Consider the following 18,193-nt stretch of genomic DNA (forward strand, 5'->3'; position numbering starts at 1 on the left):
CAGCCAGAGCGGGGATTTGATGGCTACAGCTTCCTCATGCTGCTGCTGCTGCACTTGTCTCAAGTAGAAGCTATCTTAAGTGCCCTAAGTGCAAGCTGTCACTTTGCTTTTTTGACTGTTTGCGTTGCTTTGACTTTTCGTTTGCTTTGTTTGCTTTGGCGTTCGACTAACTGCTTTTGACATGTACTCAAAGCTAAATATGTAATTCCCCAAATTGAATTGCACTTTTTTTTTACAGCTACTGCTTGGTGAGTGATTCATGCTCAAGCTTTGTTGCCACTGCTTGCAACTTACTTTCCTTTTTCGACTACTGCCATTGATATGTTAATCTGAACTTTCACCTTTCGCTACACTAGCAAATTGGTCAAGGCCCAGGTCAGCACGCCTAGGAAACAATCCAAACATTAGCAAACATATACAATTTATAAACAAATAGAAATGGAATTTTGCTGTTTTGCTAAAGTTACCGTTACTTGTGCTACTTAGCCAAAAGAAAAACAGGTTTACATTCTTAGAACAAATGGCTATGCAAATGAGTTGCCGTTCAAAAATCTTGCTTGACCCACATTGCTGTCGCGATAAAATTGCTCGAATGCGTTAAATTCTGTTTAGTCGTTGCTCGGTAGGGACGTGTTCAAAATTATGCTCAAACCAGCATGTGGCTGCCGAACGTAGTAAACTTCTGTGTGATCGCCTTGGCATGTAAAGAAAACTCGTAAACAAGTGAAAGTGCAGAGTTCACACACAGATTCTTTTATTTGCAGTGCAGCTTGAGGATGTGCAGAGCAAACACTGGAAACGCGCACCAGTGCGTGGTGCCTTCAATGTGGACAAATATGCCTACAACAAGCCGGTGGTGAATCTAGTTGGACAGCAAGCAGCTGTGGCAACTATAGAGGCACTAGCTATGGGTCCGCTGTTGCAGCAGCTGGCGCAGCGCAGTCAAAAATCACATTACAGAAACCTCGATGCTGACCCAATGGATAATTACATGCCACACAATGATGCCGCTAATGCCACCGCAGCTGAGTTAATTGCGTTGCCAAAGCCAATGCAAAAACAATCAACTGCACAACTTGAAGCTACGTCTATGGAAAAGCAATTAACACCGAATGTAAGCACAGCTGAAAATCTTTACTCGCATGAGTTTCAAGTGCAGAGCTTGGGCTCCAAGAAAATTGTGCGCCTAAACACGTTGACCAGGCGCAAAGCAGCAGAGGCTAAGCTTAAAATGCAGTTCTCATTGCCAGCGCTGCAGGAGCAGACAAAAGCTGAAACTGCAGCAATTAGCGCTTTGAATAATAAGCCAGTCGAAGCAGAGGAGACGCCGCAACAAGCGCTGCTGCCAACAAGCAAACTGACATCAAATGAAATCAAATTGCCGAGTGCAGATGGCAGTGAACAGCAGCAGGTCAAGCCAGCACTGCAAATGGCCAATGCTGTTGTCAGCCCGCCTGACAATGATGGCCAATCAAATGACACTGCACTGGCTGCTGAAGCAGGCGCTGTCAAGTCCAAGCCCAAGCCCAGACCCAAGCGCACAAAGTCAAGGCGCAAGCAGAATCAGTCCAAGCTTAGTGCGCCAAATGCCACAGCAGCAGCAGCAGCAGCAGCAACGATGCCAGCAAAGGTTACAGCGACTGCTGCAAGTGTCAAAATCCCTGCAACAAAGTCGCCGTTGAGTGCAAAGGGCAAGGGTAAGGGTAAGCGACGTCGCCCAGCTGCTGAGCAGGAAATCGAAACTACGACAAATTGGTGGCAGATACTACCATATGCGGAAATTAGAACATTTTTGAATACGATTTATGATAGCATTACCGACGACGATGATGATGAACGTGGCCAGCGGATATGACTGTGGGCCACAGCCAGTGCGGGTGCGCTTAGTTTTGCGGGGGAGGCGAGGCAGGGTACTACGTCTCAGTCGGGCAAGCGTTGAATTGAATTTCCGCTGCTGCTGGACACACACACACACACACACACTTAGTTCAAGTTCTTCTTACATCAAATACTATAAGTTTATTTTACGGATGCGTGTTTTATGCTCAACACTTGGCAGTCAAAATGTAATCAAAAGCAAACAAATACAACATAAATTTAGTTCATAAAAAGTGCGCTCACTGATTTGTTTACTTATCTGCACTTTTGACCTGCTGCTTAGCCAATAATTAAGTTATTGTAAACTTTTCACAATTCATTTAAAGCTGACTTAAGTTGCTTTGACAGCCGACGCCTACTTAATTAGCTGCACGCTGGTAATTTATAAATATTTAAATGATTACATCTTAGCGGCGTGGAGATTAGCTCATGCCTAATAAAATTCGTTAAAGACAACCTAATGCCCCAGGCAAGGTAACGGGCATAACAAGAGTTGACACGCGACAAGCCCCACGCGACGGTCGCAGGTTAAAGTTGAGCGCGGTCAGACGACGGCGGCCAAAAAGATAATTCAATGAGCCGCCTGCTTAGGCGCGACGTGTATCGGGCACTAATGAGCGCCAATCAGTATTTTATTATAAGCTGAAAAGTTAAACTGCGAGCGCGCTTTAACATTTTATTTTGCTTTATTACTGAACTATTGTTTAAATTTGATGAATGAAAGCTAGAAATTGGCGCTTGTTTATACAAAACGCTTTCTATTTTTTACGCTGGCTGCTGTCGTGCGGTTTCGGTTCCATCTGCGCATAGATAAGTAGTTGCTGCCCTTTGGTTATGCTAGGCACAGCGAAGACTGAAGGTGCGACAGTTGTGCTCAGCACTTGCTGCTCCTTAGTGTAGTTCGGCAGCTGCAGACTGAATGCATGTCCATTGTATAAATGTAATTGCCAGTTGCATAACTCAGGTGTGAGGCTACAACGCGCGTTACCATCGCTTGCAATTAATGCCACTTGTTGAAGAGTTAATTTGGGTATTTGCCGCAGGACATCATTTGTGTGTGGCATTCCCTTGACCAAGCACAGCAAGCAGTAAATGCTTAGCGGCAGCAACAACTTTGAATTAGTCATTTGCACAGCGTATTTTGTTTAAATAATTTTGGACCAACTGCCCAAGTACCAGCTAGTTTTACGGCTCGTTGCTGACTGTCAACTGTAGTCAAATTTCAATGAACTTAAACCCGTTTTGTTGCTCGCCGAAAAAAATTCAACATCTATTATTCACTACGATTATGATCATTGTTGATATTTGTTTACGCTTTACTCAGCGAGCTAGCTCTTGCCTACATTTCCCAAATTCCGTTTATAATTTTCTTATATTAGATTATTATTATTATTTAGACTTTTATTCCAGTTCAGATCAATCGCAAATTAAATTATTTTGCTAGATAATTTCGCTAATTAAGATGCAGTTGCTTGAGCTCAATATTCATCTAGGTAAAATTAATGCCTTGCAATTAATTGAATGAATATTATGCTCATGCAACAGCAAATTTAACTTAATTGTATACAAAGTTTAATATTTCTGTATAAAATATATATTTTATTTTGCAGCTTGGCAACCTTTTATATATACTTATGGCCCAATAAACTTATAAAACGCGGCCTTGTCATATAATTACTTCTACCGCTTATGCGTTGTCTTTGAGGCCTGCGCGTGGCTATATAAGTTGGCTTTCTAGCAGTTTTCTTCTTGATATTCTTAGCTGGTGTTATGAGAATTAAAGGTTTGCCACTGCCATCGTCTAGTTCCACAAACTCCGACTCCTCTGGCTGTTGGCAGAGTCGCGGATAGTTAACACATAAGGATGTAACTGAAAGCGGCTTGGACTTGATTGAAAATTGTTGCTTCGGTATATATGGCTTTGCCTTTAGCTTTTGAGAGGTTTTCTTATGCCAGGTTTGTTTGCGTCTGACAGGCCCAGATGTAGGCCCTGTTGGTCCTCCAGGTGTAGTATTGGAGTCAGTTGTATTGGGTTCGATTTCAGGCGTAGTTTCAATAGGCGGCGTTGTCTCGGGCGTCTCTGTTGTAGTTGTTGTAGTTTCGGTTTCAGTTGTGCTTGTTGTTAGAGGTATGCTCGTAGTTGTCGTTGTAGTCGTACTGGTAGTGCGACGAGGCCTTCTTGTAGTTGTTGTTGGCCTACGTGAGGGCCTTGGGTTGATTGGTAGCTGTGGCGGCACAGGCGGATTGTGAAAATAATAATTCTCCCAATAAAGATTATAGTAGTCATCTATAAGTGCCTCATCCACTTGAGGTTTCTGCATTTTCTGCTTGTGCGGCTTATGAAAAGCGCCTACAATGCTCTCATATACATTGCCCATATCCCAGACAGGAATATGCAATCTCGACTGACTGCAAGCACACATGGCCATTAAAAGGCAAGCCCCGATGCGTATGAGCAACATTTGTTAGAACTTTGCTGCGTTGTATATCAAATAGAACTCATCTATAAACTGCAAGGCCAAAGTGCTCTTATACGCTTTGCTAAAATATCGAGAAACACACATTTTTAAAATATGATTGATAGTTGCCTGCAGCTTTATTTCATTATCAATGGATTATCAAAAAGTGTTTTGGCTTTGGATTGTTGCAATCAAACAATAGCAAGTGATTATCACTTCATTAACTTTCTTTTTTCAGTCAATAAAGAAGCTTACGTTAGTCGCATAATACTAACTTTAATAACACTAAGAGTTCTTTTCATTTGTTTATCCCAATCCAAGTTGTGTTTCCGTTGTGGTATTCTAAGCTTGAATTGCCGTTGTTTGCATTATGGCATTATTAGAATTAAAATCGGCTTATAGCATACGATACTTGTACAGTTACTCACAAGCACTTATTGCAAGCATAAAGCATATCAAGAACTATTTCAACAACATTCGAAAAACTCTTCTTCGAAAAAAGCTTTCAAGCTGCAGCTGAATTGTTTTATATTTTAATGATAATTTTATTTATATTCTATATTTAAATAACACATACATTCATTTCAATGCATTAAAAACTGATTCGCTGATTTCAAAGTGTATATGTACGTTGGGGGACCAATAGATCTACGTTGGGTGAGCAAAAACCGAGATGGAGCTCTTGGCTTAGACAGATCTAAAATCTGTGATGGGTTAACCTTAAAACGTTGCTGTTGAGTTCTTGCGGGTAATCTGTAATTTTGGTACACGCTCTCCTGTTTGTTCAGTCCTTGTAAGGATAATGGTATTCTATTTAGAACGGCATAATATTGAATTTGACTTGGTGTCTTTCTAAGTGTTGGTTCAGTTGGTTGAGTCACCAATGGCGTCGTTGTTGATTCTGTTGTATCTGTCGGTGGTGTTATTGTAGTTTCATCTGGTGTTGTTGTAGTTTCTTCCGGTGTTGTTGTAGGCTCATCTGGTGTTGTAGGCTCAATTGGATATTTAGTAGGCCTAGGCCTTTTTGGAGGGCGTGTCGGTCTAACAATTACTGGATATGGATAGGTAGGAACTGGATAGTAGGGCCGATAATAATTCGGAGAATTATAGTAGATTATGGTGCTATGTTTAACTTTATCTTTCGATTCTTGTCCAAATATGCGCGAATAAATTTGGCCTATATCCCATACTGGGATATTTAATTTTAGTTGAACATTTCGAATGGCTATGCCATAGGCAGTGCCAGCGAGCACAAACGAGATTATGGTTAGTCTTATCCACATTTTACACTGATACTGTCTGTCTAGTTAGCGCCTACGCTTTGATTTAAATACTGACCTGGCACATAGTCAACACGATAGATTTTATACAAATGCTGACTAGGAAATTATGTTCAAAAACAGTTATATGAGTCAAGTTTAACAATAGCTAATTAGCACTTAAAAAATATATATATTAATACAGCTATTTAAATCGCAGGTTATTTTCATACCAAAACTTTATTTATTGCTCTTAGTCACCTTTAACTGATTTAAATAGCTTTGAAATTTTCTTTTTTTGCAAACACATTTATTATATACTATATGCATATTCAAAAGTATTCATTAACTTTCTTGCAAATTCTTTGAAGATGTGCAACAAGCGCATGTTGTAAGTATTAGGGATTTGCTGAAAAGTGTGTTGTTTTCAACTATACAAATTGAGTATGTTTTATTATTTGTACAAATAATTTTAATAAAAATTTAAATATTTAAATATTACGTAAATCTAATTTTTATATTTAATAATTTACATATATAAACAAACTATGAATCGTTTTGATTTGCACAAAGCCATGGAAATTCAAAGCATACAGCTAATTCAAATTGCTGATCTGATAGCCCATTTACCGTTTGATAATTCATATTTTTATGAGATTCTGAATTAGACAATTTTCTATAAGTTGGCTCAGTTGGGTTAGTTGGGTAAGTTGGCTTAGTTGGTCGAGTTGGCTTTTGCGTTGTGGTTGTAGTCCATGGACGTTTGGTTGGTTTTGGCCAAATGGGTACGATGATCAGAGGCCTTGGTGGGGGAGGATAATATGCCCATGGTGGAATCTCATTGTGGTAAACTGGCTTGGGTTGAGTTAAGTTGGGTTTGTTCTTGCGCACTGGAAATGTGCGCGTCAAATGGGAAAAATCGCCAAAATCCCAATACGGAAATGGGACTTTGACATCCACAGAGCCAAAGTTTATAGATATAGACCAGCACCCTCCCAGGGTTAATAGAAAAATACTAAGACATCTTAATAGCATTTTGCTATTTTAAATTTAAAAACTAATGTGTCGCGGTACAGCTTTAACTGAAGTCTGTGCACATCTGCAAAGGCATTTTATACAGTTTTCACAAAGCTAATAAGCGTGACACTTAATTAAAATGCATTTTTCTTTATATAAAATTTTTTATTTGTATTTTATTTGATTCATCACAATCAAGCTTCATTATATCGTGCATAACTTTCTAAGGTATAATGTAAAAATAAAAACTAATTATTCAGATTTTTGAGTTGTAGCAAAACGGGTTTAGTCAGAGTTGCTATTTTTTTTTTTTTTTTGTTAATCTCTATTGTATCGACTTGGCTTTCACATTGTATAAGTAGAATCTGGTGGCTTGCATATAATCCCGAATATTTAATATTTAGCATCCTTTAGTTAAATTATTTTCTATTTTTGTATGCTCGGTTCCTTACACATCCAAGGATAAAAGCTGCACATAAGTGGTCCAATATTGTGTTTTTCGGCAAAATCTTTAGAATATACACATTTATTATTTGATGAACATTAGATTTTTTTTTATAAATACGTTAATGAATTATTAATTACCTGTAAATTTTCTGACAGTAATAATATTACTTGTTCCTAACTTTTTATGTGTCTCAGTCGAAGTCTTTATAGGATTATCAGTCGTATTCTCTGAATCTGTCCCTGGGGCAGTTATTGGATCTGTCACTGGATCAATGACTGGATCAGTCACTGGCCTAGTAATCGGAGATGTGTTAGACGGGTCTGTAAATATATTAAAGCATTATTAGGATATTTGAAATTTATTGAGTGTTACGTTATGAATAGTCTTAAAATCAAAGAGCTAACATAAGTGAGCAACCTTTTTTTTTTTTTTTTTTTAGTTTAACAACAAATTAACGTTGATCAACCAACTTAATGGCTATAAAACGTTGTGTGTAATTAGGAACTAGATAACATAACGTGAAGTAACATGAACAACTATTTACAACTTAAGGACTCGAGTAGTGTGTCTTCCTCTTGTCCAAAGATCGAAAGGATGCTAGTGAGCAACCAAAACATTACAAGGACTTGACAACCATACAAATTACACTTTAATTTTTTACTAGTCTATTTCGGTGTAATCTAGTTAAATTTAATTTGACTATATTGAATAAAATAAATCTTTAAAAACCAGAAGACAGTCTTATTACCTGTAACAACAGTAGTTGGTTTGTGCGTTGTTTCTGGGAGATTTGTTGGTCTTTCAGTCGAATCTACTGGATATGTCACTGGGAGCGTTATTGGATCTGTTACTGAGCCAGTGGGTACGTCAGTCACTGGCATAGTAATCGGCTCTGTAAACATATTAATACACTAGATATATTAGAATATAAAATATCAGAGAAAGCGTATCTATAACAGGTTAATAATCAGAGAGTTATTATAACTACCCTTAGCAACACAAAATCTTAAAACAAAATACTGGCTGGCAACAAATTGACTTGAAAACTACATTTTCGCTCTTATTTATGTATCTGTCAAAGTAAATAGATAGACAGATACATAAAAAAGTATAATTTCGATCACAATTTCCCGAAACCAGGTGCCTTGAAATTAATTTGGGTGAGGGTGAAAATATCTTTACAGAGGAGAAAATAGTCTTATTACAACTTTACCTCACTATTAGTTGTAATTTTAGTTGGCTTACCCGTGGAAATGTGCGTTGGCTTATTGGTTGGCTTGTGTGTTGGTTTATCCGTTGGCTTATCAGTAGGCTTGTGCGTAGGCTTGTGCGTAGGCTTGTCCGTCGGCTTGTGTGTTGGCTTATCAGTCGGTTTATCCGTTGGTTTATCTGTTGGCTTATGAGTAGGCTTGTGGGTTGGTTTATTAGTAGGCTTATCTGTTGGCTTGTGTGTTGGTTTATCCGTTGGCCTGTGTGTTGGTTTGTCCGTTGGTTTATCAGTAGGCTTGTGTGTTGGCTTATCAGTAGGCTTGTGCGTAGGCTTGTCCGTCGGCTTATCCGTCGGCTTGTCCGTCGGCTTGTGTGTTCAGTTGGTTTATCAGTAGGCTTATCAGTTGGCTTGTGTGTTGGCTTATCCGTTGGCTTATCTGTCGGTTTGTCCGTTGGCCTGTGTGTTGGTTTATCCGTTGGCTTGAGCGTTGGCTTGTGGGTTGGTTTATCCGTTGGCTTGTGCGTTGGCCTGTGTGTTGGTTTATCCGTTGGCCTGTGTGTTGGTTTGCCCGTTGGTTTATCAGTAGGCTTGTGTGTTGGCTTATCAGTAGGCTTGTGCGTAGGCTTGTCCGTCGGCTTATCCGTCGGCTTGTCCGTCGGCTTGTGTGTTGGCTTATCAGTTGGTTTATCCGTTGGCTTGTGTGTTGGTTTGTCCGTTGGCTTATCTGTCGGCTTGTGTGTTGGTTTATCCGTTGGCTTATCAGTAGGCTTGTGCGTTGGCTTGTGCGTAGGCTTGTCCGTCGGCTTGTGTGTTGGCTTATCAGTTGGTTTGTCCGTTGGTTTATCAGTTGGTTTATCAGTAGGCTTATCTGTTGGCTTGTGTGTTGGTTTATCCGTTGGCTTATCAGTAGGCTTTTCCGTCGGCTTGTGTGTTGGCTTATCCGTTGGCTTGTGCGTTGGTTTATCTGTTGGCTTATCAGTAGGCTTGTGCGTTGGCCTGTGTGTTGGTTTATCTGTGGGCCTGTGTGTTCGGCTTATCCGTTGGCTTGTTTGTTGGCTTATCAGTTGGGTTTATCCGTTGGCTTATCAGTAGGCTTGTGCGTTGGCTTGTGCGTTGGCTTGTGTGTTGGCCTGTGTGTTGGTTTATCCGTTGGCTTGTGCGTTGGTTTGTGAGTTGGCTTGTTGTTGTGCTTGCTTATGCGTTGGCTTGTGCGTTGGCTTGTGCTTGTGAGTTGGCTTGTGGGTCGGCTTGTGCGTTGGCTTACCAGTTGGCGTTGGTTTAACCGTCACAGGATCAGTAACGGGTTCGGTTACAGGATCAGTTACTGGATCAGTTACGGGATCGGTGACGGGATCGGTGACGGGATCAGTTACTGGATCAGTTACGGGATCAGTTACGGGTTCAGTAACGGGTTCAGTTACGGGATCAGTTACGGGATCGGTGACTGGATCAGTTACGGGATCAGTTACGGGATCAGTTACAGGATCGGTGACGGGATCAGTTACGGGATCGGTGACGGGATGAGTTACTGGATCGGTGACGGGATCAGTTACAGGATCAGTTACGGGATCAGTTACGGGATCAGTGACGGGATCAGTTACCGGATCGGTGACGGGATCAGTTACGGGATCGGTGACGGGATCAGTTACTGGATCGGTGACTGGATCAGTTACTGGATCAGTTACGGGATCAGTAACGGGATCAGTAACTGGATCAGTCACAGGATCAGTTATGGGTTCAGTTATGGGTTCAGTCACAGGATCAGTTACCGGTTCTGTAAAATAAATGCATATATTAATAGATTAAAGTATATCGAAGGAGACCGTATGTAACAAAGGAAGTTGCAAAATATATAAGTTAGAAGGTTTCCTTGAGGGAACACAATTAGACTGGCGTTACTTTTGGACTTTGTTAGTAAGGCTTACTCGGATATTTCATAAACGGAAAGTTGTATAAAGGTGGACGGAGAGATTGAGCAGGCAGTGTTGTCTTCAACAAAATATTGATTATCAGCTAGTCATAAAATTGTTGCCTAGATTTTAAAATTACAGTGCTATTTTACTATGGGATCGATTCAAGCTATTTACGATTTGAGTAACATAATTATTTAATCTTGTGTAATTATTGAATTGTTTGCAGGGCTAAAAGTCTGTTAAATATAAGTCTTTCATAATAGCAACATTACCTGTAGGACAGTTGGCGTTGGCTGTGGGTTTTTTAGTAGTCGATTTTTTAGGCTTGTTAGTAGTTGTTGGCTTTTTAGTTGTAGGCTTTCTTGGTAGTCGCTTTTTTAGTTGTTGTAGCCTTTGGTGGCTTTTTAGTTGTAGGCTTCTTAGTTGTTGTTGGTTTTTTAGTTGTAGGCTTGGGCGTTGGTTCAGTCACGGGATCGGTGACGGGATTGGTTACGGGTTCAGTCACGGGATCAGTGACTGGATCAGTTACGGGATGAGTTACAGGATCAGTTACGGGATCAGTTACGGGATCGGTGACGGGATCAGTTACGGGATCAGTTACTGGATCAGTTACGGGATCAGTTACGGGATCGGTGACAGGATCAGTTATGGGATCAGTTACTGGATCAGTTACTGGATCGGTTACGGGATGAGTTACAGGTTCAGTCACGGGATCGGTGACGGGATTGGTTACGGGCTCAGTCACGGGATCAGTGACTGGATCAGTTACGGGACCAGTTACTGGATCGGTGACGGGATCAGTTACGGGATCGGTGACGGGATCAGTTACGGGATCAGTTACTGGATCAGTTACGGGATCAGTTACGGGATCGGTGACAGGATCAGTTATGGGATCAGTTACTGGATCAGTTACTGGATCGGTTACGGGATGAGTTACAGGTTCAGTCACGGGATCGGTGACGGGATCAGTCACTGGATCAGTTACTGGATCGGTTACGGGATCGGTTACGGGATGAGTCACTGGAACAGTAACAGGATCAGTCACGGGTTTTTCAGTTGTAGTTTTTTTAGTTGTTGGCTTTTTAGTTGTAGGTTTCTTAGTTGTTGTTGGTTTTTTGGTTGTAGGCTTCTTAGTTGTTGTTGGTTTTTTAGTTGTAGGCTTCTTAGTTGTTGTTGGTTTTTTTGTTTAGGTTCTTAGTTGTTGTGGTTTTTTAGTTGTATAGGCTTGGGCGTTTGGTTCAGTCACGGGTCGGGTGACGGGATTGGTTACGGGTTCAGTCACGGGATCAGTGACTGGATCAGTTACGGGATGAGTTACAGGATCAGTTACGGGATCAGTTACGGGATCGGTGACGGGATCAGTTACGGGATCGGTGACGGGATCAGTTACGGGATCAGTTACTGGATCAGTTACTGGATCGGTTACGGGATGAGTTACAGGTTCAGTCACGGGATCGGTGACGGGATCAGTCACTGGATCAGTTACTGGATCGGTTACGGGATCGGTTACGGGATGAGTCACTGGAACAGTAACAGGATCAGTCACGGGTTTTTCAGTTGTAGTTTTTTTAGTTGTTGGCTTTTTAGTTGTAGGTTTCTTAGTTGTTGTTGGTTTTTTGGTTGTAGGCTTCTTAGTTGTTGTTGGTTTTTTAGTTGTAGGCTTCTTAGTTGTTGTTGGTTTTTTTGTTGTAGGCTTCTTAGTTGTTGTTGGTTTTTTAGTTGTAGGCTTGGGAGTTGGTTCAGTCACGGGATCGGTGACGGGATTAGTTACTGGATCAGTTACAGGCTCAGTTAATGGATCAGTTACGGGATCAGTTACGGGATCGGTGACGGGATCAGTTACGGGATCGGTTAACGGGATCAGTTACGGGATCAGTTACTGGGTCGGTGACTGGATCAGTTACGGGATCGGTGACGGGATCGGAAACGGGATCAGTTACAGGATCAGTTACGGGGTCAGTTACAGGATCAGTAACGGGATCAGTTACGGGATCGGTGACGGGATTGGTAACGGGATCAGTTACGGGATCGGTAACGGGATCAGTTATGGGATCGGTTACGGGATCAGTTACGGGATCGGTAACGGGATCAGTTATGGGTTCAGTCACGGGATCAGTTACCGGCTCTGTAAAATTAATATATATATTTATTGATAAAATATATCGTTGGAAACTTATGTTTCAAAGAAGTTACAACAATAGAAATTTAGAAGGCGTTTCTGAAGGACTACAAGATTGCAACAAATCTGGCCTTTAAATGACTTTTGGACTTTGTTACTCGAATTTCCATACACGGAAAGTTTTTTAAGTGGAAAGAGAGTCTTAACAGGAGATTTGTAAGAAAACATTAATATCAGCTAGGGATACGAATCAAAAGAAAGCGTTGTCTTACCTGTTGGCTTAACGGTAGGTTTGTGCAGTTACGGGATCGGTGACGGGATCAGTTACTGGATCGGTAACGGGATCAGTTACGGGATCGGTGACGGGATCGGTAAAGGGATCAGTTACAGGATCGGTGACGGGATCGGTGACGGGATCAGTTACGGGATCTGTGACGGGATCAGTTACTGGATCGGTGACGGGATCAGTTACTGGATCAGTTACAGGATCAGTTACTGGATCTGTGACTGGATCAGTTACGGGATCGGTTACGGGATCAGTTACTGGATCGGTAACAGGATCAGTTATGGGTTCAGTCACGGGATCAGTTACCGGCTCTGTAGAATAAATATATATATTTATTGATAAAATATATCGTTTGAAACTTATGTAGCAAAGAAGTTACAAAATAGAAATTTAGAAGGGTTTCTGAGGACTACAAGATTGCAACAAATCTGGCCTTTAAATGACTTTTGGACTTAGTTACTCGAATTTCCATACACGGAAAGTTTTTTAAGTGGAAAGAGAGTCTTAACAGGAGATTTGTAAGAAAACATTAATATCAGCTAGGGATACGAATCAAAAGAAAGCGTTCCTTACTGTGGCTTGTGCGCTGCTATGCGTGGCGTGGTTGGCTTGTGCGTGGCTGTGCGTGGCTTGTGCGTGGCTTTGCGTTGGCTTGTGCGTTGGCCTGTGTGTTGGTTTATCCGTTGGGGGTTATCCGTTGGCCTGTGTGTTGGCCAGCGAGTTGGTTATCCGTTGCTTTGGCGTTCCTAGTTTGGTTTTATCCGTGGCTGGCGATTGCCTGTGAGTTGCCGTACCCGTTCTTGTGCTTGGTTTGTTGCGTTGGCCTGTGTTTTTATCCGTGGCTGGGGTTGGCCTTGCTGTTGGCTCATGCGTTGGGCTTGTGCGTTGCCTCAATGTTGGTTTCCGTGGCTTTGCGTTGGCCTGTAGTGGGGTATCCGTGGCTGTGCGTTGGCTGTGAGTGGCTGTTGCGTTGGCTTGTGCTGGCTGTTGGCTGTGCCGTTGGTTAACCGTCACGGACATTAACGTTCACGTAATCGGTTCGGTTACAGGATACGGGATCAGTTACTGGATCAGTTACGGGATCAGTTACTGGATCGGTGACTGGATCAGTTACGGGATCGGTGACGGGATCAGTTACTGGATCGGTAACGGGATCAGTTACGGGATCGGTGACGGGATCGGTAAAGGGATCAGTTACAGGATCGGTGACGGGATCGGTGACGGGATCAGTTACGGGATCTGTGACGGGATCAGTTACTGGATCGGTGACGGGATCAGTTACTGGATCAGTTACAGGATCAGTTACTGGATCTGTGACTGGATCAGTTACGGGATCGGTTACGGGATCAGTTACTGGATCGGTAACAGGATCAGTTATGGGTTCAGTCACGGGATCAGTTACCGGCTCTGTAGAATAAATATATATATTTATTGATAAAATATATCGTTTGAAACTTATGTAGCAAAGAAGTTACAAAATAGAAATTTAGAAGGGTTTCTGAGGACTACAAGATTGCAACAAAACTGGCGTTTAAATGACTTTTGGACTTTGTTACTCGAATTTCCATACACGGAAAGTTTTTTAAGTGGAAAGAGAGTCTTAACAGGAGATTTGTAAGAAAACATTAAAATCAGCTAGGAACGAATCAAAAGAAATGCGTTCTACCGTTGCTTAACGGTAGGTGTGCGTTGGCTTAGCGGCTTAGCGTCGCTGTGCGTTGGCTGTTCGTTGGCTGTGGGTGGCCTGTGTGTTGGTTATATCCGTGCTTGGGCGTTGGCTTTGGGTGGCCTGTGTGTGGTTTACGTTGGCTGTGTGTGGCCACGAGTGGTTTTTCCGTGCTTGGCTTGGCCGTGGTGTTTATCCGTGGCTGTGCGTTGGCCAGGAGTTGGTATCCGTTGGGCCTGTGTTGCTATCCGTTGGCTTAGCGTGCCTGTGTGTTGCTTATCCTGGCCTGCGTTGGCTGTGCGTGGCTGTGCTTGGCTTGTGCGTGTGCTTGTGCGTGCTTGTGCGTGGCCTGTGCGTTGTACAGCCGTTGGCGGTTAACCGTGCAGGACAGTACGTGGTCAGTAACGGTTCGGTTACATATCATTACCGGATCGGACGGGAATCAGTTACGGGAATCGTACTGACAGTTACGGGATCATTACTGGATCGGGACGGATCAGTTATTGGATCATTACGGATCAGTAACGGGATCAGTAACCTGACATCACAGGACAGTTATGGTCCATTAGGGTCAGTCAGGAGCAGTTACAAGCTCGTAAAATCAAATACATAATTAATAATAAGTATATGAAAACTTAGATAACAAGGAGTGACAAAATAAAATTAGAAGGTGTCTTGAGGGCACACAATGACTTTGACTCGTTAGCTAAGGTCTCGGAATAATAAACGAAGTGTATAAGTGAAGAGAGATCAAGCAGGAGTTTGTCATTAACAAAAAGTTCGACAGGCTTATTTACTAATGGATCGATTCAAACATTGATTTGATAAAAAATATTATATATTGAATTGTTAGGGTAAGTTAAAAAGTCTTATAAGCAACCATTACCTTAGGCTGGCGTTGGCGGGTTTTAGTAGTGTCGATTTTTAGTGTGTAGCCTGTGGCTTTATATCGCTTTTTTAGTGTTGACGTCTTTGGGCTTTAGTAAGCGCTTTTGGTTGTGAGCCATTTGTGCTTTAGATGTTTTTGTTGTTGTAGCCATTGGTGGCTTTTCAGTAGTCGTTTTTTTAGTTGTAGGTTTTCTTAGTTGTCGATGGCTTTTTAGTTGTTTTTTTAGTTGTTGGTTTTTTAGTTGTCTTTTTAGTTGTTGGTTTTTTAGTTGTAGGCTTTGTGTGTGGTGGTGGTTCTATAGTTGTAGGTGTTTCAGTTGTAATCTCTGGATCTGTGACGCCTGGTTCTATAAATAAATTAAAGTAAAGAAAATCCCGTTTTATTAATTTTATTAATTAAAATGTTATCAATAAATATAAATGCAGGATCAAAAGGTCAGATGAACTAGTCGCACATATAAAATCTAGATGACTTAAATTTAAACTGAGATTTTGCGACAAAGCAGTTCGTTTAAAAGTGGCAAGTTATATGTGTTAACATATAGTGCAAGAATTCGCGAGGAAGTAAATTAATATAAAATATTACCTGTAGTTGGCCATGTTGGCCAGCTAGGCCAAGTGGGCCAAGTGGGCCGTTTTGTTGTTGATCGCCTACGTTTTCGCCACACTGGTATTACAATTGGTTTTTCAGGTACGAGTGGCGGACTATAATATGACCAAGGCGGCACTTCATTGTAGTAAACTTGATCGTGCTGATCTGATACATCTGGGTTTTGTTTGTTGGGTACTTTATAGAAGAAATGCGATTTTATATCTGTGAGCTGCTTTATTGGGTCTTTTATATATATGTCTGTCTTAAGACTGGGTGTTGCCCACGTGGCTCCCACTATCAGGAGCCAACCAAGTAAAGTTACTATTCGCATAACTTTGTATTCAGCTATGGCCTAATGCTCCATTGATCGCGATTCAAACTAAACTGAAAGTCGCACTGCGGTAAAGCAGTATTTTTATACATTTGACATGTTTCGTTCTACATATTTAAATCATCATTCCTTTCATTAAATTCTTGGTAGAATTATTTTATGATATCTAACACAATCAAACCTGATAATCTGGCGTATAACTTTCTAGTCCAATAGGGAGTAACTGTAGCGAAATGCAAAATCTAAAAATTAAAATTTATGTATGCGCCTAATGGAACGTAGAACTTTGTGTAACGGCTGCTCGACGGCAACTATGATTGGAGCATTTATTTAGGTCAAGCCCGTATGTGAAATAATTTCATTTTTTACCAGCATTAATGAACTTTGAATTATACATATTCATTTAAAAACAAAATATAAGGTGTTGGCTATGCATACTTGATACTTTATTTCTGTTGCATATTTTGAATTTACCGGTTAAGTTCTTGAGCACCTCTAAATAAAAACAAAAAATGTTAGAATACTTTATTGTTGACTCAAAAATTGTATTTGGCACAACCTAATTATCATTCTGAACCATTAAAATCTTTGGCAAACATGCTTATGCCGGCAAAAATAACGGAATCCTCTTATTTAGTATATATTATGCGCTTGTCCACTAATTTACATGAAATTCAAATATCACAAGATATTTTAAATATGTTAAGAAACGAAGTTAATAATAAAAGGGGACGTTTGGGTTTTAATTATATGCAGATTTACTGCGCATACAAACACAAAAACATTTTAGTTTAATTAATTATTAATAAACTTTATATAAAGCACGTTCTTGAGTGCATATTTTTTTAACAACAAGCTAATATGTTTACTTCTGTGGCGATTGATTGGAAATTAAATCGAATTAATCGGTTTTGATTTATTTCATTAGTGTTGGTTTAGGTTTTTATTGACGTCTTAGTTGGTTATTGATGGCTGGCCACATTGATAATATAATTGGCCACATTTTTATACACTTTTTTATATTCAATATTAAACGTTTAGAAGAGCAGTACTTAGTTAAATTCATAGACATAATTTAGCGTTTTCTGGATTCCTGACAGCAGTTTACTCGACGTAAAATTTAATATAGAATTAAGTTATATAATATCAAAATATTCTAATTTTAGACGCTATTTTGATTTGCTTTATCATCTATTTGTTTTTAAGATCATGACTTTTATTTTAGCGATTGGAATAAAAATAAAAGAAAAACAAAATAAACTGAGAGCTAGCCACTACCACGATGTTTATAAATTGATTTTTGTACTGATGTTTTGATTGTCTATATTCTTATTATAAAATCGGAAAGAAAACACATCCATTGGCAATGTTGTTAAAGCTGCAAAAGTCGCTGCAAATAAGTAATTGTGATTCTACAAATTTAGGATATTCTTAAAGTGTCGAAGACTCTAATGAGGTGGGTAAAAAGTTAAAGTTGTTGACGTCTCTATTGAGGACATTGTTGTAGAAGATCGCTAGATGATTATAATACTAATATTAGTAGTAGTGGTTTAGACAATCGATGTACTGCCAATAGTTATGATTGTATGCAATCTAGTCGTAATAACTTTGTGCTACTGTTTAGTCTTAGTCTTAGTGCAGGCTATAGCAAGTCAAATGCAGAGGCGACTAAAAAGCATTTTAGTCGCACTTTTGTAGTGAATACTCTAGCTTAGCCAGCAACTTCCTTAATACTGAACTTTCATAGGCAAATGCGAATTGTTTATATACAAACTCAACCGTAATTAAGTGAATGAACTTGGATATGACGGGATAAAATGAAAAGGCAAATTTCTTTTATTGGTGTAAACAAATTCTTGAATTCGCATTCGTGCGACTAAAGCACATTTCATGATAATCATATGAATTAGCAGACTTATTTAATTAGCCATTGTAGTGTGATGATCAGAATGCCAATGAGATAACATAAGCTATTAAAAACTGGTTCAGTTGCGGTGATGTGTTTTTGTTATGTTTTTATTTGGCAGCAGATCAGCTAACATTCATTTCATTACATATATTAATTAAGTTGTGTTAGTCACACAAAAAACAAAAATATTGAGAATGGTTTCGGGTGTAGCTTCGCTA

General features: G+C 40.3%; 5 protein-coding genes across 5 annotated transcripts in view; 4 read left to right on the top strand and 1 right to left on the bottom strand.

The window, feature by feature from the left end:
* The window catches only part of LOC108594785, a 6,034-nt gene extending 5,626 nt beyond the window's left edge, over nt 1–408 (top strand). Inside the window, exon 3 of the mRNA XM_033293301.1 lies at nt 357–408. Within this exon, the coding sequence (XP_033149192.1) occupies nt 357–408 (52 nt within the window). The remainder of the gene's footprint in view (nt 1–356) is intronic.
* A 248-nt stretch (nt 409–656) lies between these two features.
* Nucleotides 657–1,855, top strand: LOC108594787. The gene is made up of 2 exons (XM_017979925.1): nt 657–702; nt 765–1,855. Exons 1-2 carry the CDS (start codon nt 657–659, stop codon nt 1,853–1,855), a joined length of 1,137 nt encoding a protein of 378 aa, XP_017835414.1.
* A 610-nt stretch (nt 1,856–2,465) lies between these two features.
* LOC117134719 (probable hemoglobin and hemoglobin-haptoglobin-binding protein 3) lies at nt 2,466–8,936 on the bottom strand (the record flags this gene model as incomplete). Its single annotated transcript, XM_033293302.1, has 3 exons — nt 2,466–2,488; nt 3,563–3,868; nt 8,834–8,936. Coding segments are annotated over 3 exons (432 nt in total), but the record flags the coding sequence as incomplete, so codon positions are not given.
* Nucleotides 8,937–9,467: 531 nt separating this feature from the next.
* On the top strand, nt 9,468–9,972 carry LOC117134720 (uncharacterized protein DDB_G0282077-like; the record flags this gene model as incomplete). The annotated part of the gene is given in 2 exon segments (XM_033293303.1): nt 9,468–9,471; nt 9,563–9,972. Coding segments are annotated over 2 exon segments (414 nt in total), but the record flags the coding sequence as incomplete, so codon positions are not given.
* Nucleotides 9,973–12,653: 2,681 nt separating this feature from the next.
* Nucleotides 12,654–13,875, top strand: LOC117134717 (period circadian protein-like; the record flags this gene model as incomplete). Its single annotated transcript, XM_033293294.1, has 2 exons — nt 12,654–12,902; nt 13,777–13,875. Coding segments are annotated over 2 exons (348 nt in total), but the record flags the coding sequence as incomplete, so codon positions are not given.
* Nucleotides 13,876–18,193: the final 4,318 nt, after the last annotated feature.

This window comes from Drosophila busckii, chromosome 2R, assembly GCF_011750605.1.
Source record: "Drosophila busckii strain San Diego stock center, stock number 13000-0081.31 chromosome 2R, ASM1175060v1, whole genome shotgun sequence".
Classification (NCBI taxonomy): domain Eukaryota; kingdom Metazoa; phylum Arthropoda; class Insecta; order Diptera; family Drosophilidae; genus Drosophila; species Drosophila busckii.

Coding starts and splice junctions, on each gene's coding strand:
- LOC108594787 (XM_017979925.1), top strand. CDS start 657: ATGTGGCTGCCGAACGTAGTAAACTTCTGTGTGATCGCCTTGGCAT. Junction 703..764: donor CTGTGTGATCGCCTTGGCAT/GTAAAGAAAACT, acceptor TTTTATTTGCAG/TGCAGCTTGAGGATGTGCAG.